At 39.3% G+C, this 24653-nt stretch overlaps 1 protein-coding gene across 1 annotated transcript; it reads left to right on the forward strand.

Moving 5' to 3' along the window:
* The first annotated feature begins 371 nt into the window (after nt 1-371).
* Nucleotides 372-24441, forward strand: ENOSF1 (enolase superfamily member 1). The gene is made up of 16 exons (XM_081952787.1): nt 372-527; nt 925-1033; nt 4147-4262; nt 6312-6398; nt 7769-7795; nt 9842-9914; nt 10626-10664; nt 10945-11027; nt 12911-12945; nt 15127-15214; nt 15626-15760; nt 16434-16475; nt 20453-20582; nt 20978-21077; nt 22679-22760; nt 23333-24441. The coding sequence occupies exons 1-16, from the start codon at nt 444-446 to the stop codon at nt 23423-23425; spliced, it is 1323 nt and encodes a 440-aa protein (XP_081808913.1). The 5' UTR covers nt 372-443; the 3' UTR covers nt 23426-24441.
* The last annotated feature ends 212 nt before the right edge of the window (nt 24442-24653 follow it).

The raw sequence follows: 24653 nt of genomic DNA on the forward strand, positions 1-24653 counted from the left end.
AGAAGAACGGTTTGACGTTCAGGCGGTCTGGTTTAAAGCCAACTGCATCTAGGATCTAAAACTAGAAAAATATAAGAGGATTGGATCTGGCTAGGGCTTGGATGTCACGCCATCCGAAAATCCCAAAATTAAAAAAAACCGATTTTTTTTTTAAAAAAACCCAAGCCACTTTTGAATTATTGCCAGGCGCCTCCCTCTCCCAAAACACTGCACGTATTAATATGGTTACTGGAAGTTGTAAGCGGCAGCTCCTTTTGACCTGACGACCGATTACAGAGGTTAGAACCAAAAGCTCAACCTCTGTTTGACAGAGGGGGGCCCCCACCCCTTCCTCCTGCTCCCTCCCCTTCTCGGCTCGCCACGCCCAATCGGCGTGTAAGGAACCATTCACAAGCGCAAAAGTCGCTGTGTCGCTTCCTCGACTGCCGAGCGCTGCCTGCGGAATGGGGAGAGGGAGGATCCGGGCTCTGGCTGTAAGCGACGTCCGCTTCCCCACGTCTCTGGCCCAACACGGGTCAGATGCCATGGTAAGCGCAGCGGTGCCGGGCAGAGCGACGGCCCGGACGTCGGGAGGCCAAGCGGCCCGGGCCTCGGGTGCGCAAGGGTGCCGAACAGTTCTTCGACCCAATTGTACAGCAACTTGCAGAGAGAGCCTTGTTCTTCCGCGCTGTTCCTTTCTCGTCTTGGGGGGCTCTTTGGGGGCTCTTTGTCCAAGTTAAACGGAGCTCCGGCTGCCTTTCCCCCCGGATTGCGGCCTGCTTGTCTGGAAGTTAACTTCAGGCAAGTTCCGTTTGTTGGACTTTTAACACCATTTGGATTATAGACGCCGCGCCGGTTTTCAGTCGCGTGGCGTGTAAATCCGGACCTGTGCGCGTTTGCGCTGCGTTTCCCAATGTCGAGGCTTTTGTTGATTCTTCTGTTTAGCATCCAGATCCAGACTATTCCGCAGCCTACGTGGTCATAGAAACGGATGCTCCCAATGGCTTGAAAGGTTGTGGCTTTACCTTTACCCTGGGAAAAGGCACCGAAGTGGGTAAGTTCTTATGCTAGCCCAGGGTTGGCTTCCCCCCCCCCCCCCATACCATAAAAAGTTTTCCTCTTGCTTCCTTTTTGGAAAAGGTCCTCTTCAGGACAGACTTTTCTGGTGTGTTCCATTTCCATTTCAAAGACCAGTTTAAATACAACACATTATGTCATGATTTATTTCAGAAACCCAAATTGACAATATGATGACATCATTTCAGTTTATCAGTCAATATCATAAATCATGCACTGAGCTGTTGCTGTTGTTAGTTGCAAAGTCATGTCTGACCCATCGCAACCCCATGGACAATGTCTCTCCAGGCCTTCATGTCCTCTACCATACCTCAGAGTCCATTTAAGCTCATACCGACTGCTTCGGTGACTCCATCCAGCCACCTCATTCTCTGTTGTCCCCTTCTTCTTTTGCCCTCGATCATTTCCAGCATTAGGTTCTTTTCTGGTGAGTCCTTCCTTCTCATTAGGTGGCCAAAGTATTTGAGTTTCATCTTCAGAATCTGGCCTTCTAAAGAGCAGCCAGAGTTGATCTCATCTAGGACTGACCACTTTGATTGCCTTGTACTGACCTGTAAGCAAGCAATATTTGTAGATTTTTTAAAAAATGAAATAGTTTTTTTTATAATAAAATTTTATTGGTTTTTCAAGATTTATAGGGAAAAGGGTAAATGGACAGGTATACAAATTTTGGCAGTTGCAAAATGTGTGAGGCCCCCCTCCCTCCATACCCATAGTATACATTTATATATAATGCATTAGTATATAATTGATTACAATCAGCATATTAGTTCTATTATTAAATTCAATCAAATTAAACATTACAGTATAAAATCCAAATATAATTCCATTTTCACTTTCGGTCAATTTATAATAATGTGATTTTCTTGTTTATTTTTGTGATCTGAGTCTTCTTGCTATTGCCCCATCTCCCTCCACTGGCAGAGCTCTGTCCCCTCCCGTGTCCTGCGTGTCCGTTGTAGTGTCTGGTGGTTTCTCTAGGAGTGTTTTATTTTTTTCCATAAAGGCCTGCGCCTCTATGGGTGAATTAATTCTAATTCTTGTCTCCTCCCAGAATATCAGCATACCTTCAGGCATCAACCATCTAAACCACACCCCTTTCTGGTATAATTTATTCGCTAATTGCGAATAATTTTTTCTTTTTTCTCTAATCTTCTTAGGGATCTGCTTCAGAATGGTTATCTCCATATCATGATATGTCAATGCTTGCCCCCTTTGTACACCCAGAATTTCATCTCTTGTGCTTTTTCTAAGGAATTTAATGTGAACCTCCCTGGGTACATTGTGTGTTCTAGCATAAGCTGAGTTCACTCTATAAACCAGGTCTATATCCCACCCCATCTGTTGTTTTTCTTTGTGTGTGTAGTCAGCCAGAATATTTGTCATGATGTCCCTTATATTTTCCCCATCTTCTTCTATAACATTTTGAAATCTAAGATAATAGGACATTCTCTCAAATTCTAATTTCATCTGTTGGATGTCAAGATCTTTGTTCCCTTTCTGCACAGCTTCCACACACCCCCCTCACCTCCTCCACCCCCCCTTCCACAAGATCCAGTCTCTGTGAGTTCTTATAAATTTGGGCTTGATTTTCTTTAATTTCATCTTTCATTTCCCTTAGCTGTTTCTTGATTTCCTCCTGGCCCTGTAAAATTTGTTGAAGCATTTGTTGAAAGTCCATCTCTATAGTCTTAGGTTGCATCAGTTCTGTTATCTTTGACTGTGTGGCTGGACTGGATGTTACAGATGTTGGAGCAGACGTGGCAAAGCCAGGTTTCCCAGGAGGTGGTCTTTTGGATGCCATCCTTTATAACATTAGAAGTTCAGTCCATATATAAGATAAACAGTTAGAAAAGAAGGGTAGCCAGGTGAGGTCCGGAAGCAGAAGAACCAGGCAGAAGAGAATCTCTCTAATAAGTCTGGCAATAGATGAAAGGTTTCCCCTAGAAAGTTCAAAAAATACCAATCCACAAGAGATTCCTCTGGGAGACACGGAGACAAAGACCGGAAGCCTGAATTTTAAAGGTGGAGTCAGGTTTCACAATTCATAAAGACAACGGAAGTGTGCCATCTTGCCCTGCCAGTTTTGGGCACAGAGGCATAACAAAGTTTTTAAAAAGTTCCCAAAGTCCACAAATCACAGTAGAAAGTAAAATTAAGTTGAAAAGAAAATCATCTCAGCCTGGGTGAGGCTTCATTCGTTGGCTCTCCCCCCTCCTCCTTCCCCGGGGGCTGAGAGCAAAATTATTCCTAGCCGCTTGTCCAAGGGGGGGGAAACCCCCCTCCCTCCAGCCGCGCCTCCAGAATACTCCGAAAGTTATTTTAAAGTTATTTTATAACTAATTCTTCGTGCAAAATAGGGCATGAAGAGAGAAGCAACCTCACCGCACCGCAGCTGCTTCCTTCAATTGCTTCATTCTCCAGACGGCTTTAGCGAGGCGAGAGGCGCAGAAACGCGAGGCGCCCTCCGAGCTAGCTCCCCGGTGCCTTGGGCGCGCGAGAGACCTCCCGCCGGCCGCCGCCGCTGCAGGAGCTCCCCGCGATGCCGCCCCTCCGGCAGGACCCCTCTGTGGGGTGTCCTGTGCCCCCCAAGGAGTGGGGAAGCCCACCGGAGAGCCGGAGCGGGCAAAGAGCTGCCCGTCGCCGCTGCCGCCGGAACCGGAACTCCTAAAAAAAAAAATGAAATAGTTGAGTTTACTTTGCTGTGCTTGTTGCTTACCTTCTCTCCATTACAACACACCTACAATACTGATATTGCAGTCCTTAAAACAAGCTGCCTCTTTTTTTATCCAACATATGAAGTTTATTGGAGTTGAATTGTGTGTGCCTAAAAAAACACTCTTAGACCTCACAATGTCAGTGTTAAATTTTCAATTTTTATAGAAAGAGAGGCAGATTCTGGGGCCAAACTTTGGTGTCTATGTGTGTTACTTTAATATATACCCAATAACAAGAGTTTCTTAGATAATAATTCTGTTATTTATTTATTGTATAAAATATTTTAGTTTCTTTTCCATTGTTCACCATATTCTAAAGAAATAGATAATGCTGCATTTGTAGTAATCTCCAGATGGTGATTATTTCTTTCAGTTATCAGTGCAGTCCATGCACTGTCAATCCATATAATTAATAAAGATTTGGATGACATAATCAGTGATTTTCGAGGCTTCTACAGGCAGCTCACCAGTGATGGGCAGCTCCGATGGGTAAGATAACTTTCAATATTTTCAACAAGGCTAATATATGCATGTAAGTGTTCTTTAAGAACATAAGAATAGAACATAATTTGATTTTATATAGTTGCTTTATACAAAACACTACATAAAATAGGGCTTTCAAAGAAAATAGTACATTAGTATGACCTAAAATAGAGATATTACTTGAATTCTTGTATTTTTGTCATCTAACCTCTTACTCATTTACATTTTTAAGTCATAGAATTTTGTGACTTTTCATATTTCCAACTTTGGCAGCCTTGAGTTCCCTTCCTATTTTCTCCATCAGCTTCGTGACAATATCTGAAAAATGTTAACATCAAGGTCAAAATTGAAAGAAAATCCTATTGATCTGATGAATGTCAGAAAGGGATTGGCACGCATATTGTAACGAAGCCCTCAATTTGATCAGTAATCCCTTATTCCTGAGACATTCTTACCCCTAAAATCCCAATATGGCACCATTTCCACCTGTATAAGCCTAAAAGGCCTTGATAACATGATAGGTGTTTGAGGAGAAGAGGAATTACTAAAACAAATGTTTATAAGGACTCTCATTCCCCATCACCCCAATTTGAATATGTGATAATGCCAACGAATCCTATAGAAATAAAATTCCCATTGTGTGAAAATGGAGCACATATATAGCATCCTATTGAAACATTGATTGGATAACACTTAAAAAGCACTGATCACATTAAATATCTGAGGAAGGGCTCAACATTTTGTAAATTTGCCTTCGGTTAGAGGAATGAATTAGGAGTCCCTCTGAGTAATCCTCATTTGGCAAACATAGTATTAAACACTGATATTTTGGCCAAACAAGAAAGAGGGTGGGGGGAAAGGCTCATTTTGAGCTTCATTTTTCCATCAGTAGCAGGACTCCCTCAATGGAATCAGTGAACTGTCCTCTCCTTGCAAACTTTTGTTTAAGAGAATCGTCTTTGAGGCATGAATTTGGGTGTCCTTAACAGACCTGGCTTCAGATCAGTAGCATGATCTTGATATGGGCATAGGCCTCACAAGATATTGTGTTGTAGATAGTGCTCTGAGGTAGCTGTGATACTTTTTAGGCCCTGAGCATCTCCAGGATTCTACCTTAGACATTCTTGGACTAGACCTGTTGAATTAGCTTTCAGAACCTGGAAGACTCAACAGCCATGTCGCCTGGGTGAAGTTCAAACAAAGGATATGCCAATGCCTACTCTTTGAACTGGTCTGAATTCACAGCTCCAGAAGAAGCATGGCTTTGGGAAGACAAAGAATGCACTGAGATGACCCAGGCAATAGGCACTGATAATAGCTGTTGATGCAGATCTCCATTTTCCTTCCATTCCTTCTGTGAATTTCTGAAGAATTATAACCAGTTTTTGAGAACCAATAACACACAGCCTAAAGATGGTTATCCATCTCATTTTCTCATTTTTTCTGGGTTTTTTTTCTTCCAACCCAATGTTTTTATTACATATAAGCTGGTTTTTCAGTCACTCTTTCCCCCTTCCCATTCAATTTCTCACTCCCAAAATTAAGGGGCACGTAGGAAGAACTCCTTATCTAAAACTCACTCACTCTAAGACACACTGATTTGTGCAGACACATTTTGGGCTTGTTTACTTTTGCGAAAAACACAATGTCAATTGTCAGAAAACTTCAGGTCTAGATCAGGCAGTCATCAAGAGTCAACACCAACTGAAAGGCACCAAAACAAAAATTCTGCATAGTTATCGACTACCACTATGAATAGTGTAGTATTTAATTTAGTTAAATCTCACTGAGTGCTTCCTTATGAATAAACGTTTACAACATGTCTGCTAAACAAGGTGATAGACTTGCATAGCTGTATGGAATCAAATAGTTTTTAATTCTATAAGGCAAATCCTTGTGTTGCTAATGTGTACCTAGCAGTTTTAAAACCCAACATTTTCTTGAAAGTGCCCAGTTCAGTAATCTACAATTGATAACAATGATAGAAACCTTACATACTTGTGATTGGCTGTCATAAAAAACATAACATTGGTTTTGTTTTTTCTTTGCTAATAGATTGGTCCTGAGAAAGGAGCTGTGCATTTGGCCACCGCTGCCATTTTGAATGCTGTCTGGGATCTCTGGGCCAAACAAGAAGGAAAGGTAAAGATTTAGAACAAGTAAAAAGAAGTATCACTCTTTGTCCTTGAACAAATACCGCTCTCTTCTATCCTGTTCCGCAGAGCTCTGTTTTTCATGGATAAACATAAACATACCCCACTAGCTTTTAAGTATTTTGTATGTTGGGGATTAAAATTGTTTAAATCATGCTTTTGTGCTTTTCTGTGGTTTTGACCAATATTTTCATAAAGTATAAAAATTATATATCATCCAATTATTACAAATAAGTCTGATTCATTCAAGTCTTCTCTTCACAGTGCTGTTTTTATGTTATCACTTTCTTCATAGTAGGTTACAATAATGTGATCCTTTTATTTGGAAATAAAACTATATAATACTTTAAGGTTTTGGAACTTTTGTATATTGTCTTGCTTCTATCTTGGTTCTTCAAATCATAGTTAGAAGGCAAGAGTGCCTTTCAACATATGCTCAACTTGGAATAAAAACCCAACTCTTCCTGCTCTCCAAAATATATTTCACTTGTCATTTATTTTTGGTGTTTTGTAGTTTAAGTTTTTTGAATAAAAATAGATTTTTTAAAACTGTCTTTCATTTATCACATCTAGTAAAAATGTGATGGCTGATTGAGTAGGTAGAACTGCTTTAATTGCCAGAACATTGTGACAATGTAGAAGCCTCCTCAAAATATCACTGTAGCACATTATCATATCTTGTAGGATACTTAATTGATTAGACTGTTATGTACATTACAAAGTCCTGGCATCTGTCTCTATTGATCATATTGGCTTGTGGTGGTGGAAATAATAGTTCAGCAACTTCTGGCAAGCCACAAGTTACCATTCTCACATATATTTGGCAGGATTTCATTATAGGTTAACATGATGAAATAAAAACAAACAAAATAGAATTCAAAGTAGCAACAATCAAACACATATGCTAAATGAGTGAATCACACCTTACTTACTCATTGTCCCAAATTTATAAACATGTGTGCCAAGTCTATAGAAGTAAAAAGTTTGTTCCAGAAATTAAAAGGTTTCAGAGGGATAGCTCTTTCTTTATCTGTCACAACCTGCTAAATATTTGCAGGCAAGGAAATGTGTACAGGAACTTTACAGGATAAACGTAAAGTAAATTTATGTGCAAGCAGCTTCTAGATACTCTGATTTCAAAGTATTTGTACTTTGTAGTTCAAAGCTGCACCATGAATGATGTAATAGACGCTTTATCAGGCACAGCTTACTATGCAAGCTCTAGAGATTGGATCAACATAGCATACCTGGCTTGTGGATTGGCCTGCTTTATGTCTAATATGATTTTTTTGTATTCTAAAATATTTCTAATTTCAGAATGTTTCTTTCTCTCTCCCCTGCCCCTCCCTTTTTTTAAAGCCTCTCTGGAAACTCCTGGTTGACATGGTAAGAAAAAATAAAATAAAAGATCAAGCCATTATTTGAAAAAATAATATATTTCTTTCAGCGCATTGGATGCTGATTTAGTGTGCTTAAATATATTGAGAACATAACTAAGTAAACTGTCAATATTGTATATTTTTTAAAAAAAAATGTTTAAATTTACATTTGAAGTTAGATAATCTTGTACACTGGTTTATTTTTGGATTTCTGTTTAAAAACTTTTTTTTCTGCCTGAAACAATCACCGATGAAAATCATTTTATATTTCTGGTGTATTTATTTATTTTCTGATCTTGGAATCTCAAGTGATTGATTGATGTAATGCTTTTAAGATGCAATGCTTTTATGATGCCGTTTTGAAAATAATTGTAACTAGATAACCCGTGACCTGACATCATTTCAGAGATATTTATTTACCTAAATAACTTAATAGAATGATTTTGGGCAGGTAAAAAAAAGCATGAGTAGGAGCAATTTATAACTTGCTGCCAGCTTCCCCATTGACTTTGCTTGTGGGAAGAAAGTCAATCAGGAAGCTGGCAGGAACGATATAATTTGTTCAAGTAAGTCTCCCCCATCTGCATATCTTCCCCTATTCCCTCTGTGCTCATATGATGTCAGATACCTATGAACCAGTGGTGGGTTCCTACCAGTTCGGACTGGTTTGGCCAAACCGGTAGTAGTTTGGTGGCCCCTGGAGCCAGCAGCAACCCAGGCCTGACTGAACTGGTTCTCCGGATGGCGCCATAGGCGGCGCCATCTTGTTTTTGGCTTCTGCGCATGTACAGAACAAATTTTATTTTATTTTATTGATGCATCATGCATCAAGTGCACGCACGCAGCGTGCCCACAAGTGAATCGGCAGTAGTGACTGCTGGAAGCCACCCCTGCTGTGAACCTATGCACACTGTCTGCAACCTGCACTCTCCCTGGCCCTCGTTGTACTACTCAGGCACCCTCCCTGTTCTGTGCCATGTCAATCGCACCCCCCCAATCCTAACCACATTGTTATTCATCCCCTTATGACCTCCCTCACCTGGCAGCAGCCACTTACCTGGACACTGGCCTTTTGCAACTTGCAACTGCCTGATAGCTTTCCCTCTGATTTTGCTTATGGAAAGCTGGCAGGAAACATCAGCAGTCATGATCGAGTTTACATTTCCTGGCAGTTCGCTCACCGACTTGAGGAAAGTTGGCAGGAAATGATGATGACTTGTCTGCAACTAATCATGGCAGTGTGGCACCATTTGAAGCAGCCACAACTTTGTGAAATTTCAATCTGACAGAGGTGATGGTTCCTAAACTTTTGGACGTATTCTGTATATTCTGAGTATATTCTGTATATATTAGTCCATTTGAGGTGCCTTGGCTCAAAACATTTTGCCCTATGATGCGCTATTTCACCCAGTTGAAGGTTACATACAGACAAGCAGGAGAGGTTTAGCAGTGTATAGATAAGATATTGTACAAAAGAATGACCATGTTATTCTTAACATTGTTCCTGTTCTTCTGAGTTACTTAGTGTGTGAGTTGAAGCCATTGTGTTTTAATGAGGATGTGCATATCACTTCCAATTAAGGAAGAGCTTACCGACTTAGCCTAGTTTTTGCACATGGATGTTATCTCCTGCACACAAGTGAAAACAGTTGTGCGTTGTGTCTAGTCTTAATAGTTACACTGACCACCAGGAGCCACTGTCCTGTATTGGAATCCTTCATGTGCAGGGAGTCTGCACCCCTCTCTTAGAGGGGGAGCATTTCTCTATTGTACACAGTGTGTATCCTGTGTAGCATTTTATAATTACATTGACTATTGTGAGCTACGTGCCTGGTTTCACCCTAAACTGGGATTCTTCAACTACGGATACAAAGATGTTATTCTATGGGGTTCAGACCCTCTACTGGAAGTTGAAGTCATATAAAATCTTATGACATAATGTAAGAACTGTATGCCTCTGCTGTGGGAGCTTAAGCGTAGGTGGACTGTATATATCATTCTGTCATTTCAATAGCTTAATTCTAGCATGGTTTCCTTCTCCTTTCCTTTATAGGACCCCAAGCAGTTGTTATCTTGCATAGATTTCAGATACATTACTGATGCATTAACAGAAGAAGAAGCTTTTTGTAAGTTGTTTTAATAGGCCTAAAAATTCAAGCTGTTTTATCTTACTCGGGGGATATGCTTGAACTTTTAAATGTGTTAATTAAATACTGTAGTTCTTACTGTATATATTTCATCATGTTCCCCTTTGGTCACCTTAAATATTCCAGTTCAGTAGCAGCATTTGAAAAATGATACTTGCAGTCTTGATACTTTGGGGTTTGTTTGTGTACCAGACTAGGAAAAACTAAATATCTCAATCAATAAGGATATAGTAACTCAGCAGCCTTTATATTCTACACATACACAGAATGGTTTTCTGTATTATTTATGTATTGCAAGTGAAATGAAGTTAAAAAATAATGCTTTAGTAGACGTAAAACTGATCACTTTTTGCATGGCAACTCTGTTTCATAGGCTAAGCGCTCTTAACTTCATTGCTATGCCTGCTGTACATGGAATGTCAACCTTCAAATAACTACCATTGTAGATGGCAACAGAAGATAATTGTGGTTTTTGTAACTACTTAGTGCCATCTAGCAGTCATTTGGATATTTGCAACCTGAAAATGATAGCCGTTCTTAGCATTTCAGGAAAATTCACAAGCTTTTTCATTGTGCAAGTCTATCTGTGTGCAAAATGATCTGTATTAGGTTTTTTTCTCTCTCTAATAAGTCATTTAAAAACCAAACAAAATTAATGATCTGTTTTGGGTTTTATTTTTATTTCACTAGCAATTCTTCAGAGTGGTTTGGCAGGAAAAAAAGAACGGGGTAAGCAATAATTTATTTCCTTGTCAAATTAATTAATTATTGGATTATTATGTATCTCAGGATGTTCTTAGGATGTTAAAAAATAACATCCACCTGCTAGGAAAGCAATGATACTTCTTTGCAGCCCTACTTTTTTGTGAAATTTAAAGTTTTGATTTATTCTGAATTGTTTTCTGAATTATTACCATATCACATTATGGGGAATAAGGGTTTTCCAGGGTATGAAATCTGTTCCAAGAATAGCACATTTAACTGCTTGCATCATTTTATATGTTTGTAGAAGAACAAATGTTAAAACATGGCTACCCAGCTTATACCACATCATGTGCCTGGTTAGGTTATCCAGACCACTGCCTAAAGCAGGTTTGTTATTTCCACATTATTCTCATTTCAGCCTTGAGATGCACAAATATGACACAAAAAATAACTGAATTAGTACTGCGGGGGAAGTTCTGAAAGCAAGCTCTATTCTAAATGGTGACGTGAAATCTTGGTTGGCTTGGATGTGTTGTAGATGGTTTACCACTGGCCTATTATTGTGCCATCTTGACACTCATCACGATGTCATTGCAGCAGAGAGATTACACGAATTAGTTCTGGTAAAGTCAGAAGCAAATAGCCAGAAACCAGACTAATCTGTTACCATGTGGAATAATAGTCTCTCCCATTAAGAGAATCCTATAATCTACTACATTGCACTGGCAAGAAGAAAAAGCAGCAGTATTTGATCTTATTTATTTATTTATTTATTTATTTATTTATTTATTTATTTATTTATTTATTTATTTATTTATTATTAGCGTTTATATACCGCCCCCTCTCCCGAAAGGGACTCGGGGCGGTGTACAGTCCGTATTAAAATACAACAGATTAAAACGTAGAAATAACTATATAAATACATGTATAAGAGGATCCCATTACAAGTAGTCCCTGATTTACAACTATAGTTGGGATTGTAATTTTCATTGTTAAGTAAAATGCCACGTGACTGTTTTGTTCAACAACCGTAATCCCAACAATCCCAGTTGTGTTTGTTAAGCAATCTTGAGTGTCATTAAGCAGATGCAATCCCAGGTAAGGTGTGCAGGGGGATTGGGGAAGAGCCTGGTAGGCTCCATTCAGGAGCTGAAAATCCCCTGCTGAAATCAAAGGATCATTTTCAGCCCCTGATTGAAGAAAGATTCTCATGCAATCTCCACTAGCCTTTCCAGGGTCTCCCTCCCTGCCTGAGGCATCCCATGGTCCTTACCTTACTGCATTGCCTGTTTGGATTTTGGCTCTTCAAATCTTAAGTATCTGATCTCCATCTCTGCATCCTGCCAGAAAGGTTGAGTTTCCATTGGCAGTCATCTCAGCCAGGCCCCAGAGACAAGAGGGAGTCCTTTTGGCAGGCAGCAGCAACTTACAAGCTTTTCTGCCAGCCTCACATTGACTGGGGAAGCTTGCCAAAAAGATTGCAAATGATGGTCAGGAGTGCTTGGGCAACCAGTTGTAAGTGCAAACACATTGCCAAGTACCCAGATTGCAATTGTGTGACCCTCATAATTCTGGACCGTTGTTAAACAAATAGTCATAAGTTGAAGATTACCTGTATGACTTGCTTTGACACCTAGGTCCGGCTAAAATTCTTTCAAAACAGCTTCATTAGCTGTTGTATGTAGTAAGGTTAGTTATCAGAAATCTGCATTGCCGAATCCTGCCTTTGCCACTTTCAGTTCTAGCATTTGCTAAGAGAAGCTTAATTAATTCTATTTATTTGTCCCATTTGACTGCCTTGCTTATGGTAGGCAGAGTTTGTGAAATCAATCATATTCCTTTTACAGTTTTATGTATACACCCTGTTTCTGCTTGCAACAGGGGTGAAGATATTACCCTCCCTACTCTTGTGTTGTAACTGCTACTTGCACCCACACTTCTTGTTTTTAAGCAAGAGCTCTTATCAAGACTTCTCTAATGGTTGTTCTTCAGATGACTTGGCTGAGCCACAGACCAGTCACCCCAGTCATTAGTCTTGCTGGTTGGAGTAGGTGCCATTACACGATAACTTGTTAGAAAAGGCTAAGTGACCAATGAATCTTAAAAGCCAACCTTAAAGAAAGCATTAACACACGGTTCACTTATGTAATTTTTTTCTGCAGAAACCATACAGCTTTTTTAAAAACCTAAATATACATTATACACACACACACATATAAACGATAGTTTATACTTGGCTAGAGATCTGACTGATGTAATTTGCTTGGCAGCTATGCACTGAAGCTCTCAAGGATGGATGGACCAGGTACAGTAGTGTTTTTCTTGTGCATGCTTCTAAGCACAGTAGATGACACAGAGAAAGATGATGGGCAAAATCACTCAGTGAGTTCCTTCCTGCAGCTGACTCATCCTGGGTCTTATCACTGTCAGTCCAACACCCTAAACACTACACTACATTGGCTCTCTTTCTGAATTTGGCAGTGTTTTTTATAATTTTACCAGGAGTACTTTCTCCATGAACTTCAGAAATTCTGCTTTTTGAAAATGTAATACTTCTTTATTCCATTCCCCTTTTTTGGCAGCAGATACGCTATTCTCTCCAAGTTTATCTGTAAATGCAATTACCCAGAGAAATAAAGACTGGTCTATAGTCATTTTGTGAGCTGGTATCACTGAATGTATACTTGAGCCGGTTTTTCCCTTAGTCCTGTCCCATAACAAGTAAAACTCACTGACTTTAGCTATCAAAAATTGCTGAGATAGAAAGATCAAATGGATGATTGCCTTCCCATCCAAAGCAGATTATCCACACCATTGATTCTTGCAGTGACATACCCATGTGGATAAGCCAAGTCTCTCTTTTTTATCAAAATACCTTGAAAAGGCCACTTGCGAATAAGCCAACCTGCATTTTTCATTGTATTTTGATGAAAGATTAGGCAATTGGCTGATCCATGGATGGGTTTATATGTGATAACATGCAGGGGAAATGAGTACTTTAGAAAACTGCATACTTGTGGATAAGTTCATCTGCAGATAAGCCAAACCCAATTTTTGGGTTTAACTGAGAACATATATAGCATATTAACAAGTATGGAAGCATTATATACATCTGTGGGTTTTGCCGTCCACACAATACCCTTTAGTTTGTGAAGAGCCTATCACAGAAAGTAAATGTGCTGAGTTAGGGCTCTGGATGGCAACTCTATGCTGACCCAGCTCATTTTTTTCCAAATACTTGTAAGGAGAAAAAGATGTTAGCACTACAACTGGCTGAGTTTGATTTACAGTTCCTGTTGAATTCCTAAAGCTAAATAGGCATCTTAAGAGTTCAGGCTCAATTCATCAACATGCTCTGGGTACCAACCTCTCTTTCTGCCAGTGTTCTCCCCTCCCTCCCTTCTTTATGGACACAGTGAGAGGTTTGGTGTTCTATGCTCAGATTTTATCATGGACAACAGCACTGAGTGCATCACTTTCAGATCTTTATAAAGATTTGAGCTAGGATGCCAAGCAGCATCAAATCAATATTGGCTGACTTCAAGCTACACAGCCATGGAATTGATTCATTCTTGGAAGGAAGGCCACAAGAAAGTTCAAGGATGTAGTGCAGTGAATTTCATCCTCACTAACTTTTATATGGCTTTATTTAGTTTCCTAGTATGATTTGATTGCTTATTTAGTATCCTATGACTATCACAAAATAATGTATGTTATGATTCTTGATGAATGTATTTTTTTATGTTCACTGAGAGCATATGCACCAAAGACAAATTCCTTGTGTGTCCAATCATACTTGGCCAATAAAGAATTCTATTCTGTTCTGTTCTATTCAGAAAAAGCAATAGAACTTGAACCTTGATTTGAAGTTCAGAAACACTGCTGGACGGTGTAGAGATGTTAAAGAAAAGAATCTTCTAAAAAAAATAAATACTTCCATGGTGTTTCCATGGCCATGTAGTCATCAGGAATTAAACTCAGATTGAGCAAGAAAAGATTTGAGGATACTTCCTTTAATGTTTGTGTGAAGAATCATTTTACTAGACATATTTTACATTGCCTGGATCAGCGACCCCCAATATTTTGGGGACCTGGGACTGGTTCCATGGGGAGATGTTGTTCCAGATAGGAGGAACTGTGGTTTCACATGCTGCCAGCATCTCGCAGATGGTTGCTTACGCAGACCGGTTTCTGGCATGGCACGCACAGAGGGCTGGAGATCCCTGGCCTACATGGATTGGGAAAGTTCAAAGTGCCCAGGTTTAAAATAAACGAATCCTGATGTAAGGTCAAATTCCTTGAATTTTAGAAAGTCTCCTCTTACTTGAGACAACCTCAGTGGAATTTTCCCACTCATTTTATTTTTCTGATAATATTTATAATATGGAATGATATAAGTTAATGTTTTTCTACAGTAAAATTGTCATAGGTTTGTCAGTTATTGAGAAATGCTGTAGTTCATATTTCATTGCAAATGTGTGCTTAGGTTCAAAGTGAAAGTCGGAAAAGATGTCCAGGATGACATTCGGAGATGCAAACTTGTTAGAGAAATGATTGGTCCTGAAAATATTCTGGTATGTACGTACATATTTATGATGCCAAATAGGTTACATTTTACTGTAGAATTTGAAAAGTAGGGAAAATAACTTACTGGAAACAGATTAGTGAAGTCTTCTTATTAGTGCCCTGAATTTTTTAGGATTATTCCTAAAGAAGGATATAGAGGAATTTGATTTTAGTCTTGGCACGCTTGCTAAATGTAACCTTGTTTTTTTTAAAAAAATGAAATAAAAAAGAAGAGTAACTCTTTTTCAAAATAAATTTTCAGTAATGTTAGCCAGCAGATACCATGTCATTTAAGCCATTGACCATCTTAGCAGTAGGGAACGTGTCTTAAGCCTATGTCACTTTACAACTATCTTAATGTTAGAATTACAGGAACAATCAATGGCACCAACCTGAATTTAGACTGTATTTATTCATAGTTGTTAGATGCTAACCAAAGATGGGAGGTGGAAGAAGCCATAGACTGGGTCACTGAACTAGCTAAGTTCAAACCACTGTGGATTGAGGAACCAACTTCTCCTGATGATGTTCTGGGACATGCAACAATTGCTAAGGTAAGACAAATTGTTTCAATTAATAGACTTGCTATCTATCTAAATATTTAACAAGCCATGTTGATTTATTGGCTGGAGAGCTACATTGGAACTTCAAGATTCTAGCAAAAGTTAACATATGCCTGGTAAAAGATTCTTTCACATACTCAACATGTATTCCATTAAATTTAAATTATTTTCATGTTTTTTAGATATAATAAAATCCTGAAATGTATTTTCCTACATGAGCTGGTCAGCACTACTCTTGTGAATCATGTAGTTTTAATATATTTGTATCTAATTGTCCCAATTATATACAAAACAAGTACTTCAAATTTCATTAGAGAACAGAGTATAAGGAGCTTTATCTGTGCACCATAGTAGAAATACAGTACTGTGTAAGAACTATTGATTATATGATGGCTTAATGTACATAACTATACTCATTTATAACTTAAGTGCATTCTTTATGGTCACATGCCTTCTGTTTATGTAATACTTATCTAATCAACTAATTAAAAAATAGGTTTTTAAATAAAATTAATTTTAATTTTAAAAATTAAAAAGCAAAAATACGAGCAGCTCTATTGATGCTTTCAAATTTCTTCTACTTGTATAATATGGACAAACTGCAGAAATGGCATTATGTTTAAGTGTTGTGAATAATTATATTTGGACACATGTTTTTTTTTAGGCATTAGCACCATTAGGGATTGGTGTTGCAACAGGAGAACAAGTAAGTTTATTTACTAATCCTTAATTATATATTTTGCATATTGACAAGATAACTTTCTGATGCCTCACCATAGCTTTCTTTACCTACATTTGTCTTGAATTCTGTTTGGGAAACTTTGGTCTGATAGCTCTGATAAAATCAGAAGATTGTTGCTGCTTGGTGTCATTATATATTAAAGAAACAATAAGTATAGACTCAACCATGAGTGTGTGTGTGTTTAAATACCATTCAGTTAATTTTACCTTAAAATGTGGCTAGGTTTCTCAGAAATGATATAATTACCATATACTTGGTCCATATTCATTCTTGACTAGTTAGATCTGACATAAGAAGTCTGATAGATGGGATGGCTGAAATATTTCCTTAAGAGAAAGAGCTGATTCCCATGACTTCAAAGGATCCCTTTCCAGACCCAGCTGATTTGAGCAGCTTTGTATCCTATCAGTTTCTATCGGTTGAAATTAGCTGCATTTCACAACAGTCCCTTACAGGAATATTGTAATGTTGCACAATTACAATTGACTACAGTAGGGGGCAGCAGCTGACCAACCTTGGTTAATCTCAAATCTTCTGAGGAGTCTTGGGTAGGAAATTTTACCATTATGGTATGATTAGGAGGTTGGAAAGATTGCAGAAGACATTAGCAGCAAATTACAAATTTTGTGACCAAGAAAATATGGAAAAAGCTACATAGTCACTGAAAGTAAAGCTCCAGCAGGAGTCACTACTTTTGCCATCATGATAATGCATTTTTACAGCATTTTTTAAATTACAAACATTTTAAGACATGACCACACAGTGTATGTATGTGATGGCATCAGTATTTAATCTGTTTACAAACAGTAATCCCTGCTGGACTCCATGCTCATTAGGTATATACTCAGAATTGTATTAAATTCATGACTTAAACTTTCCTCCTACTACCTTCTGGGTACGTCTTGCAATGTTTATGTAGAATGTAGAACAAGAGGAAGCAGCAATAAAATGGTCTTTCAGCAAACTATTTTTGTTTATTTTAGGATTTATATTTAGTCAAATATTTATTTGGAAATTATGATTTATATCACAGTCAATTAAATGTTTAAATTAGATTTTACATTTGTATCCAGCTATGAGTCCTACCCGTGGTATAGGCAGATGTTGGTTTTTTTTAATGGTATTAAAGGAATTGCTGCAGGATGTAAGCTGTTGCAGCAAGTAAAGCTGCCTTTTGCAATTGATTGATGGTGATTTTGTCGATGCCGGTGGTGTCCAAGTAGTGTTTTTTTTTTCCAAACAAAATTTTTATTGGTTTTTACAAAAAATAATCAGGGAAAGGGATGGTGGATAAGGTTACAAATTTTGACAGTTACATTATGCAGGAAATGGCCCTCCCCCCCATTCTCATAACTTTCATTTATTAATACATTAAATTGTTACTACTTAATATTTTTTCAGCATATTTTAACCTTTTATCTTCAAATGATTTCAATCATTTTATATCAGACAGATTTTCTAGTTCATTTTTGTGATCTAAGTTTTCTCGATGTTGTCTCTTCTCCCCCCTCCAGTAAGGCTCCAGCACCTCCCGTGTCCTGTATGTCCCGTGTAGTATCATCAGATTTATCCAAGAGGACTTTGTTTTTTTCCATGAAGGCCTCAGCCTCCATAGTTGTGTTAATTCTAACTCTAGTGTCCTCCCAGAATATTAACATACCTTCTTGCAGAAGCCACCGAAACCACACCCCTTTCTGGTATAATTTCTTCGCTAGAAGCGAATAATTTTTTCTTTTATCTCTAACTTTCTTTGGGATTTGTTTCAGAATGGCTATTTCTCTATCCTTGTATTTTAATACTTGCCCCCTTTGTGCACTCAAGTAGTGTTTTGAGATTGCACCTAAGGCACCTACTACTATTGGTACTATCTTTGCTTTCTTTTTCCACAATTCTTCTGCTTCTGTTTACAGACCTTTGTATTTTGGTATTTCCCCCAGATTTTTTTCCTCTATTCTGGTCTTTCCAGCTTCCATTATCCAGCAATTCTTAAGTCTTGGGTATGGTGTGGTAGATGCTTCTCTGTTTGAATTCTAAAGTCACAGAACATTTCAGTTTCTTCACTTCTGTTACTCTTGTCTATTCTTCCTTGCAGAAAAATAGTATTTCTTGTAGATACAGGTGTCCTTGACTTATGACCGTAATAGAACCTGCACATTATAGATGTAAGTTGTAATGGTTTATAAAGCAGGTCATCCATGTAACCAACCTAGTTTTACAACATTTTTTGCAGTGGGTCATTAAAGAAACCCATGACCACAAACCAGAAGTAAATGCCAGTTTTCAGTAAAAAATATTGTACATCACAGTCACATAACTGTGGAATACTGCAAATGGCCATAAATGTTGGCTGGTTGCCATGGGCCCAAAAAGTAGTCACATAGGGGCATGGTGTAGCTGATGGTGTTTGGAAATTTGAAACTGGGTTGTAAGTACCTTGGGAGGGGTCTGTTGTGACTTTAAATGGTCGCTGAGCAACCAGCCATAAGTCAAGGACTACTTGTATTCCAATGCACCATGTCAACTTACATCTTGCTATTTTGTCATGCTTATTATTATTGGAGTATCTATAAATACACTTTTCTTTATACTGTTTATAAGTTTAAGAAAAAGTCCATAGGCTGTAAACATGTTGATTTTAATGTGCTTAAAACAGGGTTAATTAGAGCTCAAAACAACTTTTAAATGGACTGTTTTAACCACTTGCATATCTCTATGTATTTGTATAACTAACTGGTTTAATGGTATACTACACTTTTAGAGAGTGGAAACCAGGGGTGGGCTGCTACTGGTTCGCCCGGGTTCAGGAGAACCCATAGCTAATGTTCTGGCTGGTTCAGAGAACCTCCTAATCCCACTCCTGGCTGGCCCATCCTACCTGCCCTTCCTTTCCCAGGAGTCTTTATGCCAGTGATGGCGAACCTATGGCACGCATGCGCGTGCTGGCCAGATGAGTTCAGCATTTTTTAAAGCCTTTTTTCGCCCTCCCCAGGCTCCAGAGGCTTTATAGGAGCCTGGGGAGGGTGAAAACAGCCTCCCCGCCCCCCCAGACGCCCTCCGGAGGCATCAGGGAAGCCTCCGGACAGTCCCTGAAGCCTTCGGAACGCTTAAAATGACCCTCCGAGCAAACCAGAAGTGACTTCTGGTTTGCTCGGAGGATCGTTTTGAGCACTATGAAGGCATCAGGGACCGTCCGGAGGCTTCCCTGAAGCCTCTGAAGGGCATCCGGGGGGGGCGGGGGAAGCTGTTTTCCTCCTCCCCAGGCTCCTATAAAGCCTCTAGAGCCTGGGGAGGGAGAAAAAAGCATGTAAAAATGGGGGGAGTGCCTGTAGTGCGCGCATGCACACTGGGGGGTCGCGCATTGCATTATGGGTGCGGCACGCCGGCACACGACCCTCCTGTGCTTCCCCCACTTATGGCACGAGAGCCAAAAAAGGTTCGCCATTGCTGCTCTATGCAGTCCGTTTTGGATGCGAGGTAAGTGCAGGCTCGAGGACGGGGGAAAACGGGCTTCATGGAAGTTCCAGAAAGCTGGAAATGGGCTGTTTCCAGCCTCCAGAGGGCCTCCGGAGCCTAGAGGAGGCAGTTTTCTCCCTCCCAAAGGCTTGAGAAAAGCCTCCAGAGGCCTGGGGAAGGTGAAAATGCCCCCCTTGGCAGTGGTGCAGGAGGCCAACTAGGCCATGCCCATCCAGCAACCAGGCAGAAAAAAAACTACCAATTGCTGAAATTTTTGAAACCCACCCCTGGTGGAAACTATCACTTTCTATCCTATCCAGAGTCCAAATATTTGACAGATATGCAGTGTACGTTTTTGGAACATAAAGGGAGAAATATCCAGAATAAAATGCTCTAAATAACTTGGATTTATCAGACATTTTTATAAGCGTTTTCTAATCATGCAGTGTTTTGAATTAAGAGGATGTGTGTGTTTTCATTATCTGCAGTGCCATAACAGAGTGATGTTCAAGCAATTCCTACAGGCTCAGAGTCTGAGTTACCTCCAGGTGGACAGTTGTAGGCTTGGAAGTGTCAATGAAAACCTGTCTGTATTGCTGATGGCCAAGAAGTTTCAAAGTAAGAGTCCTGGAAATGCTGTAACCCAGCATTAACACAGAGAGAACAGAGAAATGTTAAGAAACAGAGTAACACACAAGAAGTAACACGTTTTATAATTCTTTGTAGCTGACATAGTTATTTTGAAAGTTTGGCTTCACCCGGGAAGCCTGGCTTAATAAAAGCAAGCTCAGAAGTGTGAACTATGTATCAAAAACAAATTACATATTTCTGTAACAGTAATGAGCAACATGTGGCTTTCCAGAGGCTGAACTCCAATCTAGATAGTGTAAGAAGAGATGACAAATGAAAATTTCATTCCCATTTATGGAGGCCCAGTTGAAAAGGATTATCTAGTCTGGGCAGGGATTTTGAGGGAAAAACTATCAATAAATTTTACATATTTTTCCCCCCAGTTCCAGTATGTCCTCATGCAGGAGGGGTCGGACTTTGTGAGTTGGTCCAGCACTTAATAATATTTGACTACATTTCAGTGTCTGGCAGCCTTGAAAATAGGTAAGAGATTTTGTTGCTTCTTGTCATGTTAATATTAGAATAACAGAGTTGGAAGGGACCTTGGAGGTCTTCTAGTCCAACCCCCTGCTTAGGCAGGAAAACCTACACCATTTCAGACAAATGGTCATCCAACATCTTAAAAAATTCCAGTGTTGGAGCCTTCACAACTTCTGTAGGCAAGTTGTTCCACTGATTAATCGCTCTGTCAGGAAATTTCTCCTGTTCTAAATTGCTTCTCTCCTTGATTAGTTTCCACCCATTGCCTCTTGTTCTACCCTCAGGTGCTTTGGAGAATAGTTTGACTTCCTCTTCTTTGTGGCAGCCCGAGATATTGGAACACTGCTATCATGTCTCCCCTAGTCCTTCTTTTCATTAAACTAGACATAACCAGTTCCTGCAATCGTTCTTCATGTTTTAGCTTCCAGTCAGTGGTGGGTTCCTAACCGGTTTACTACTGATTCGGTGACTGCGTGCTGCGCACACTTGCACCATTGAACAAAAATTAGCGAAAAAAAGAAAAACAGCTGAGGAACTGTTTTCAGCTCAATCTGCCGCTCCGGATCAGCTGGGCTTCGGAAGCTGGAATAAAGTATAACCCAGGCAGGCAGGCCCACTTTAAAAAAAAAAAGAATCGGTCCACTCTCTGTTTGAAGGCAGCACTACCAGTTTGGGAGAATTGATCCGAACCGGTAGCAACCAGTGGTGGGTTCCAGATCCCGTGGCAACTCGTATGGTTGCAATGGGGCCCGGCGTCCTCCACATGAAGGCGCGAACCCACGCGTCTTACCTTCCAGCAACGCTTTCGCAAGCCTCCACAACACTCAAGCGTCTTGGTGGAGCATTGTGGAGGTGCTGTATGTGCCATGCGCATGCGCGGAAGCCCCGAAGGCTTTAAAAGACAGGTAAGGAGCGCGGACAGGTGGGTGGGCCCTCTGGTGCTCCGGACAGGCTTAGGTACGCCCGTACCAGGGCGTACCACCTGCAACCCACCACTGGTAGCAACCTATAAGTACTTCCCGTCCCCTAATGCATCTTGAAATAAAGCAAGTACTTGTGTGTAGCTGTGATCAAGCAACAAAAATTAATGTCTGATTAGAGAAGATTCAGAATAAAGCTCTTTCTTTGTATAACTTTGAAAATGTCTTTAAAATGGAAGCAGAATTGAATCTTACCAGCCATGGCAAGTTCCATTGTTCATCTGACTGGTATTTACAGGGAGTCCTCAATTTACTTACAGCTTGAACAACCACTTGAAATGACCATGGGCCAGAAGAGGTGCTTTATTCTCCTTTACCACTGATTGCAGTGTCCCAGGGTAGTATGATTATGATTGGTGAAGAATGGGTTTGCACTTAATGACTGATTTGCTTAATGCCACTGTGATTCGCTTAACTCCATTAACTCGTAAAATTGGATCCAGTCATGGAGATGCCTCAACTTAACAATTGGAACAACTTAACAACCAAAGCAGCCTACAACCAAAAATGTTTCAATTATAGTCATAAGTCAAGGCCAACCTGTATATTTTTATAGATGGAATAGCAATTAATAAATGCAAGTTCTTCTGTATCGTAAATATATTTCATTTTTTTTCTTTTTAGGATGTGTGAATATGTAGACCTCTTGCATGAACACTTCAAGTCTCCTGTAGTAATCAGGAATGCATCTTACATGCCACCCCAGGTACTGCTTGCGTTAAATATTTAAAATATTTTCAGAGGCCTCACCATGATTTTTTAATATAAAAATGTAAGCAAGATTCAATTCCAAGATTTCTTAGCATTTCAATTCTGCTATTCCACCCTGTTCAAAGCACTATCTACCAATTTGTGTCAGGCTGTTTTCTAAAGGATGTTCAAATGAGCTTTGTACATCCATATTTGCCTAATAATCTTTATATATTAGTTATTAAAATACTTTCAAGTACCTTGAAGCAAGTGGGAGGGTGAAACCTTCCATTTCACCATCAAATACAGTGGGAATTTCAACAACTCTCTTTCTTAGCTTAGCTTAATGTGAGGCAGTAGTTTTACAGAAAGAGCGTCCCCTGCTTGATTTTGAAGCAAAAATACAAATAGACATTAAATATTCCCTTCTATATAGCTTTCAAGAATTGTTGACAAATCAAATTTAATCAATAATGCATTGAGTTCATATTGTTATTAAAATATGTACCGCATCAACTAACCATACTGAGCACATACTAGTTGGGCAAGTTTATTTGTATACATCTAAACATGAAAATTTTATTTCAGGAGTCTGGATATTCCTCTGAAATGAAAGAAGATTCTGTAAAGAAATACCTGTTTCCACAAGGAGAAATCTGGCAGAAGTTCATGTGTTCATAACGCAATATAAAACAAGTTCATATTCCATTTTTCCCCATAAAATTCAGCTATTTTTACATTGAAGTTAAATTAAGATGCAGGAGTCAAATAAGTGCTTTTAGAAAAATAGATTGTATTGCCAATGAATGTCCTTGATCAGTTTAAAAATAGGAGGCTTTTAATAGCTAAGTTTAAAGAAGTTAGATGATTCATCTGTCTTCAAGCTATTCCAGAACTACAGGATTATGTAATGGAAGGCATTGCACTTTAAATGTATCTGCCAAGATTAAATGTTCCAAGTAAAGTTTAACTGCATGTCCTGATACAATGTTTTCTAAGGTGGCTTGCTCCTTATAGAAAATAAAGTTGAAAGCCTGAATCTAGATATTTAAATTCTGGTGAATATTTAACATAGAATAGCAATTGGACCAAACAGTTTGGACAGATAACAGTGATGGCAGATTGTAGTCATTAAAACATACATCAATTTTTTGAAGACAAGTGAAATCAATTTATTCTAGTCAGGAAAGCTTTTGAGACCTTAATGGGAGTATCAGCAACAGATGATGAGCTAGATTTTGAACTAAAGGGCACACATAACTTGAATTCTTTCATAGAATGGCTCTGCTGGAAAAGCTTGTTCCTGATCAGTAGCAGAAATACCTAATTTCCTGATATTGGATTGTTGGCTCTACCTATCTTATCACCCAAATGTATCTATTCTAAACCAGAGAGTTCTTAATAGAGAATATTTCTATACACTTGGAAGAGTATAAGCTCATTAACAGAATCGTGTTATTCTTAGAAACTTGCTGTATTTGAAGTTGAAAAATGTTAGGATATTAATGTCAAGACATGATAATATTCCAGCTTTCTTACTGTTCAAAATAAGTGCAAAACTAGTTTCACTTTGCAGTTAAAATGCACATGAGATTAAGGTCCTGCCAATCTGTGGTAAAAATGAAAATTCCCTGCAAATTGCAGGGAAATGCACAAAATTGCAGTGTTTGTGACTTAACCAACAGATAGCTGTTACTCTTAGGACAGTGGTTCTCAAATAGTGGGGCGCGCCCCCCAGGGGGGGCGCAAAGGCTCCCTTTCCATCTGGGTGCAACGGCGGCGACGAAGGCAACGGCGGTGGCGAAGGCGGCGGACTGGAGTTTCCCGCCAAGGTTGCCTGTCTGACCAGCCCCTGCTGGTTCCTGGCTGAGGGAGGAGCTGCGTTCCGAAGGCTTCAGGGACCGTCCGA

The sequence above is a fragment of the Natrix helvetica genome (genome assembly GCF_964273705.1).
Source record: "Natrix helvetica genome assembly, chromosome: 4".
Taxonomy (NCBI): Eukaryota; Metazoa; Chordata; class Lepidosauria; order Squamata; family Natricidae; genus Natrix; species Natrix helvetica.

Excerpts from the sequence above, each read along its gene's own strand:
- ENOSF1 (XM_081952787.1), top strand. The coding sequence starts at position 444 with ATGGGGAGAGGGAGGATCCGGGCTCTGGCTGTAAGCGACGTCCGCTTC. Across the intron at positions 1,034-4,146 it reads GGGAAAAGGCACCGAAGTGG|TTATCAGTGCAGTCCATGCA; the intron begins GTAAGTTCTTAT and ends TATTTCTTTCAG. Across the intron at positions 15,761-16,433 it reads GACATGCAACAATTGCTAAG|GCATTAGCACCATTAGGGAT; the intron begins GTAAGACAAATT and ends GTTTTTTTTTAG.